The sequence below is a fragment of the Filicampus tigris genome, chromosome 11 (assembly GCF_054856515.1).
Source record: "Filicampus tigris isolate MCC_2025a chromosome 11, RoL_Ftig_1.0, whole genome shotgun sequence".
Lineage (NCBI taxonomy): Eukaryota > Metazoa > Chordata > Actinopteri > Syngnathiformes > Syngnathidae > Filicampus > Filicampus tigris.
In genome coordinates this window covers 24444040-24450980 of record NC_141227.1, presented here as the reverse complement: position 1 = coordinate 24450980, position 6941 = coordinate 24444040, and the positions used below count along the sequence as shown (strand labels likewise).

The 6941-nt window shown below is 42.1% G+C and overlaps 1 protein-coding gene across 1 annotated transcript; it reads left to right on the top strand.

The window, feature by feature from the left end:
* The first annotated feature begins 3617 nt into the window (after positions 1-3617).
* rps27a (ribosomal protein S27a) lies at positions 3618-6013 on the top strand. The gene is made up of 6 exons (XM_086044417.1): positions 3618-3705; positions 3817-3881; positions 4217-4271; positions 4839-4924; positions 5624-5755; positions 5821-6013. The coding sequence occupies exons 2-6, from the start codon at positions 3834-3836 to the stop codon at positions 5968-5970; spliced, it is 471 nt and encodes a 156-aa protein (XP_085900543.1). The 5' UTR covers positions 3618-3705; positions 3817-3833; the 3' UTR covers positions 5971-6013.
* The last annotated feature ends 928 nt before the right edge of the window (positions 6014-6941 follow it).

The following is a 6941-nucleotide window of genomic DNA, read 5'->3' as shown; positions in this document are numbered from 1 at the left end:
ACACACTGGTTACTCTGAGATCAGCCTACAATCAACTGGAGACCCATTACATACCTCTAGTTGTTACAAGGTCATGAAATACACATTGCATCTATCACACGTGCAAAAGCAGTCATTAAAAAAGCTGGTATACTGCACACACAGTAGTGTGTAAAGGCATGAAATGATAACGAAGTATGTCTCATCGTGATTTGCCTTGTTCAGCATGTACGGTTCTGGACCGAGCCCTGGCGCAAATATCCCCCGAAATAAAAGCAAGTCATTGATGACAATGTTAATAGTTTGAATTGTAAATATCACCCACATCAGGATCACAACAAAACACTCACTTCAAAGTCATCTTGCTTGAAAAATTAAAGGCAGGGATGTCGCCTTTGACAACTGTCAAAAGTGTCACTTGTCACTTGCTTTTCAGAGCCACTCAGCACAGCAAAAACATGTCATGCGGCCAAGACTGTAACTTCCGCTAACAGCCCCGTTTAAACCTAGCTCCTCCTTGACATACAAAGATCTTTGAACAGTTGCGGTACCCTTGTCAACATGTTCCCTTGACACAATTTACTACTTCATAGCGAGCGAGCCATAAAGTAGGCATATATAGATACAGATAAATATACGCAAATGTGTGCAAAGTGTATTCTTATTAGGAATGCGTGTATACAGTAAAGTTTCTCTTTGCATTCTATCGAACCCTGCTCGAGATATGTCCCATCTTCTTTTGGAAAGAAATGTAAATGGTCAAACGGGACTGAGCAGACTTGGACTTGAGTTTGCAATCTAAAGTTACACGTCATCCTGACCTGATCTATTCGTAGCACGGAAGCACGTATGGGGGAAAGCACATCCAATTACGCGAGACACGTCGTCCCATTGGAAGACGTCTGGCTGCTACTCGCTTTCCTCTCCGGATGACTTTCCGTTCAAAAGTTACTCCAATGTGCGGATTCACAACAATGCCCAAACCTTGATTTGAGTAGTTCATGGCAACATTGTGGAAGGACACAGATGGGACCTTCTGAAAGCTCCCTCCTAAAAACGTAGAGATAGAAATTCAAGTCTTCCACTGAGGTCTTCTATTCAATCGGTGGAACCCCAAAACCAGCATCAATCCCACTTCTGGTCGTTCCCAGTGTCCGACAAAGACGCAGGTGCAAAGCGTTGTAAAGCCAAAATCCTCTAAATCGGTATTGGGGTACTTCCTGACACAGAACAACACTTTACATTTATTATTTATATCTGTGGAACCCCAACAACACCAACTGAAAAATCCTTAGCATCAATTGTCAGGTCCTACAGTACTAACTCTAAAAACATGTGGCTTGAATAAAATGGTATTCCTCAAGTTTAACAACTACAACCCCCAAATCCTAGTTCAAGTATTTCCCGACATCAGATGAGACCTGTGTTGGTAGCGCTGCAAAACTTGTGCCGAAAGAACGTGGTAGAGGCTCCTCAAATCGTGCCATCTGAAACCAACCTTGCTAAGTTATACAGATCTTTTCACAAAGTTCTACGCCGCAGACAATTTTAGGAGGAAGTTTTCCTGAGTTACTACCACCGCCCTTCTACAATGTCGGGAAGTCCCGGAGGCCATGGTGGAGGGATTTGTGCTGTTATACTTCCCGACACCGTAGAAGAGAAGCGGGCAGTTGGTCCGGTTCGGTACGTGCAGAAATCACACTAACAAGTTCATTTCTTTACCTTATCTTTCATTGTGTTCCATTATGTTTTATATAATACAGTGCTATTTTTCTATATTGAAAACATGGAACAAAAAATATGGTGGGGAGAATAAATGAATGGCATGTCAATTTATTTCAATGGGGAAAATTGATTTGATCAATGTGTTAACTAAGTTACAAGCTCAGCCACAGAGCAAATTCAACGTGTCAAAGGACTACTTTATATACGATGCTTTCTGTGTGTCTTCAAAACTGCTGCTTGATTTCAAACTAAATATGGTTGGTCATGCCCTCGGCCTCAAGCCGATGAGTGTATACGTGTTTGTGTCCACGTGTGTGTGTGTGTTTGTGTAACAGTTGTTGCAGGCTGACACACAAAGTTATGTTTAGTCCGGCCGGTGGAGTCAGACGATGACGACAGCTGCTCGGAGAGCGCCGGTCGCCAGCAACACTTCACACTATTTACTGAAGTCTAACTCACAGCTTTGCCATCCAGGTGACATAAAAAAAAGGAAAATAGCAACATAGTGTAGCATTTAGCAGCTAACAGACACAATTAGCAACTAGCGGGTGGACATCGTGAAAACATTTGGCAGCTAATAAACGCATTAGCAAGTTGCTTTTTTTTTTTCTTTAACATCGTGTAGCTTTTAGAGACCGTCAAACACAGTTAATAAGCTGCAGGTGTCAATAATGTAGCATTTTGTTAACATAGTGTAGCATTTAGCGTTTTAGCAAGTGGCCAGTTCTTAGTGAAGCATTTGGTTAGTACAAGTGAGTTACTTACACAACACACAGAGAAGTCATTGTGTCATCACCACAGTGAATGAAACACACACTTTCCCAGACAACTGACAACAACAGATTGTTTACCGGTGACCGCTCTCTCCAAGGCCGTGAAAATCAAATTCACACTATAAAAATCCAACAAAAGCAACGAACCAGATTCAAGTGGTTAACCTCTTCAGTTGAAATCTCGCACAAAGGCATTTTTCAAAACCAGCACAAAGTTGATATTTTTGCCGACTCACAATGGCTTGGCTCCACTAAAGTTTATTGATTAGGAAGTCAGTGCAGGCGCAGAATGACAAAGCACATTTCCATTGTGTCGTTGTGCTGTGTCATGTCTAATATTTATCACATACTTTCAATTCTTCATCACACATTCAGAACATTGTCTTAATGCAGTGCCAACATCATCTTTAGCTGTAAAATGCTACATCATCTCTATCAGCTAGAATCTAGGTGAGTACAATATTTTGTCAAATCAATGAAAGAATACCAGACCATATCTTTGCAAGATTTCCAATTATACCACCAAATATTTTGAAAACAGGATAAAGCTTTAAAGAGGTCAATAGAAACTCGGATTGAAAAAAAAGGTTTCACCAACAATCTTACCAAACTGGCCAGAAATGATTGGTGCATTTACACCGGCTTTCAAATTCATAACTTTCCTCATATTTATCACAGAAAAATGATATTTGTAGAATTGGAATCTTCTGGAATCATTAGTCAAATTACGCCCCCGGCTGGACACTCCCAAGTATTGTTTCTCATGTTCAGATAAAAATCACGTCAAACTTTTAGTCGCTGTTAAATAAATATATATTTTAAAAAACACACACACACACACGTTTGATGTCACGTATCGGCTTCTTGTCTTGAAAACGGGCACTTTTGACGACAATTATATCTTTTGTGGACGTCGTTGTTCTTGAGTTCCAACTTCCGAAACTTCCGTGTCGACCCTGGGGAAGACTTCACTGCCAGTGTTGCTATACTTACCTTAAAAGTGTACAGTTCCCTTAAATGAAAAAATTAAAATCAAATAATACCTAAAAATTCATACACATCTCAATAAATAATTACCCCCTCTCCTCTCTGTGTAAACGTGTCACACAATAAAAACGTAGGCTTTTTTGGTCGGGCATCGCAAAGGGCACCCAGCCCTTGTAAAGTTGGTTAGAAAACCCCGCGCGAGGAGCTGAAGGACCTCTTTTCTGCTGCTCCGCCATTTGAGGTGAGCCGAGAGCAACATGGCACCGTCGATCTAATTGAATATTATCGGCAAATTGCAACATTTAGCAGCAAGCACGCGAGCGAAAATCTCTTCTGTCTTTGTCTCGTTTAGGTGGATTGGGCGCCAGGATGCAGATTTTTGTCAAAACCCTCACGGGGAAGACGATAACCCTCGAGGTGAGCGAGTGCCGTCCACGCTTCAACGCGCTCCCAAAACGTGAACATTTGAACACACGCAAGCCTCATTCGGTGTTAGCGCTTCTGGCCCGTTTAGAGGCCCGGGATGTCATTATTTGGCAGGCACAAGTCGTGTAGAGGTTTCGCAGCATGATCCCGATGCTAAGCTCAACTAGCTGTTAGCCGAGCATTCTAAACACGTGTAACTAACGAAAAGCGTTTGTCTTTTTCTTGCTTTCAAACCTGACTTAAGCGTGCGACGCATGTCATATCGATGAAAAAAAAAAATCACGAATAAACCCTTTGGGTTGCTTGACTGTTGTTCTCTCGAACAGGTTGAGCCGTCAGACACCATCGAAAATGTCAAGGCCAAAATTCAAGACAAAGAGGGTAAGTTTGGTTGCTTCTTCAAATGTTACGCGAAGACACGTTAACGTGACACCTTGTAACACTAAGTGCCTCTAAGGTGCATGTGATGGTCTTTACCCCAAAGTAGCACTGATGAATGCACAACATGAATGAATGCGTCATTGAAGCATCAAAAATGTTTGATTCTGAAATAAAATCCCGAGTGTTGCACCCTTTTTACTGGCCTTTAGAGGACGTAGTGTGAAATAAGCAAGGAATTTTCCAAGGCTGGGTGGTGTTTCAAGAAAAAAGCCGATGTTTAAATAAATCTTGACAATTCACTGGTATGTGCTAAAGCAAGTGGGGGATTCATTAAACACACCTGTGCGAATACCATTGGTGGCAGCTTTCTTCAATTTGAGCCAGGAAATAGTAACAGTGGCACATGCCATACGTTACTTTCCATTTCATCTGCTTGTTGGTTCCAAAGAAGCTCAGCGTGTGCAAGAATGGCCACCTGAATTTCACCTTTGAATTCTTGTGTGCTTTTCTTACCCTTTTCACCATCTTCTGCTCACTGCTCAGCCATTGATTAGTTCTTGCATGCAGGAATTCCTCCTGACCAGCAGAGGCTGATCTTTGCTGGCAAGCAGCTGGAGGACGGACGCACTCTGTCGGACTACAACATCCAGAAGGTGACGCGCATCATCTCCTCTGAAACTATTTGCCGGCAGTTTGTTTTCCACTCAAGGAGCGAGAAAGTATTTTGGGCTTCACGTCAGTGGCATCACGCTCCTTTTCAGACAGCAAAAGAGAGATACATAATTGCAACAATTTCAAAGTTGGGAATGTTCCATGGACTTAAAGCAGCAATTTACCAACTTGAAGGTTGGCTCTTCATACAGTTTGTGAAAACATCTGAGAATAACCGCGACTAAAACAAGCTGATTTTTTTTTTTTTTTGCCAGTACAAGACAGCGGCACCTTGACGTGCCTCATTTATGATTATTTTTTTTTCTGTGTTGATGATTAGGGTAGTGCAATGCCCTCAAATATGGACAAGCATTTTTCCATGAAAATGAACCTTAATTCTTAGTTAGTTTCCTTTCAGCCCGCTGCTACACATTTATTTACATTAGGTTTTATTTGTTGAATTAGTTGCTTTTTTCATACATTGAAATGCGGGTATCTAATGAAACTGGTCAAAAGTACATATTGTAAGTAAAATAAAACATTGGTAAAAAGATGGAATGTCGATGTAGTTGCAACAACAAACGAGGTTAAATGCCTCCGCGTGCGCATTTTAAAAATAAAATACTTGCCGAATGTTGATGCGATCACTGAAATGTGGCTGCGCAAATGTAAAATGTTAACCCCCCCCTCCATGTTTGCAGGAGTCGACCCTCCACTTGGTGCTGAGGCTGCGCGGAGGCGCCAAGAAGAGGAAGAAGAAGTCGTACACCACCCCCAAGAAGAACAAACACAAGAGGAAGAAGGTCAAGCTGGCCGTGCTCAAGTACTACAAGGTAACCACACCCGACGGCCGCCGCCATCCCCGACGGCAGCCCGACTGACGGCTTTGTCTCGGCAGGTGGACGAGAACGGCAAAATCCACCGTCTTCGGCGTGAGTGCCCGGCGGACGAGTGCGGCGCTGGCGTTTTCATGGCCAGCCACTTTGACCGCCATTACTGCGGAAAGTGTTGCCTTACTTACTGCTTCAATAAGCCCGAGGACAAGTAGGCACATGGACGTTCAATAAAAACTCAAGTTGTTTCAACCTCAACCTTCTCTCGCTCATTTGTCGACTGCGTGAGTGCTCGCAAAATGTTTGTGCTAGGACAACTGCTAACATTTACGCAGATTTAGATTTGACATCATCCAGAGGTCATTGTTTAGAGACCTAGTAATTAACCGTAATTAGTTGCTAAAGTTATTTCCGTACACAAGTACTCCCATATAATACATTTACACGTGCAACACTGACAAGTCTTAAAAGATTACGTTGGTCGTTATATTTGAGCATTATCGCTGAACGATGGAAGTGAGGGAACGTTTCACACAAGTTGCTTTGGCGTCTTTCGTCCACTAGATGTCCCTCATGCTTTCCCCAAAACTTGCAACGTTCCGACTCGATTTCGGCTCAATTTGAAGGAAAAAAAAAAGCCTCGACACTTCGTGCTGTAGTCGCCCATCTCGACGGATATTTATCACCCATCCTCAAAAAAACCTTTATCACGATAGTGTTGAAATGTTGGCCATTGCGCCTACGCATCTTCATTGGGCCTTTGGCTGTTTTAGAATCATGTACGATGCAAGTCGCGGCCATATTTGAACTACGGCAACTACACCTGGACGAAATGCCTAACGCGCTCAATTTCCGTAGGGACACTACCTAAAAAAGAATTTTATTCCGGAAAACAATGGTCAACATTTTGTCAAGTCAAATTTTGCCCTATTTTTCTAGGACCAAACCAGTAACTGAATCATAATCTGTTTATTTTAATGATGGGGTGAAAATGAAAAAACAAAAAAAAATCTAATTCAAAAGATTGATTAAAGTAAGCATGAGTTGCAGCCCTGATGTCATTTAATATAACTGGTTGATTATACCTAAAAACAGTACATGTAACTTTCTCAAGTGAGAACTATTTTTTGGTTTCGGAAGGCCAGTGCAGTACTGGAATTCTAATTCCATACGTGTGTAGTGGTAC

Bases quoted from the DNA above. Each gene is read 5' to 3' on its own strand.
- rps27a (XM_086044417.1), top strand. From the start codon at position 3,834: ATGCAGATTTTTGTCAAAACCCTCACGGGGAAGACGATAACCCTCGAG. The intron at 3,882-4,216 runs GTGAGCGAGTGC...TCTCTCGAACAG, and splicing joins GGAAGACGATAACCCTCGAG to GTTGAGCCGTCAGACACCAT. The intron at 5,756-5,820 runs GTAACCACACCC...TTGTCTCGGCAG, and splicing joins CCGTGCTCAAGTACTACAAG to GTGGACGAGAACGGCAAAAT.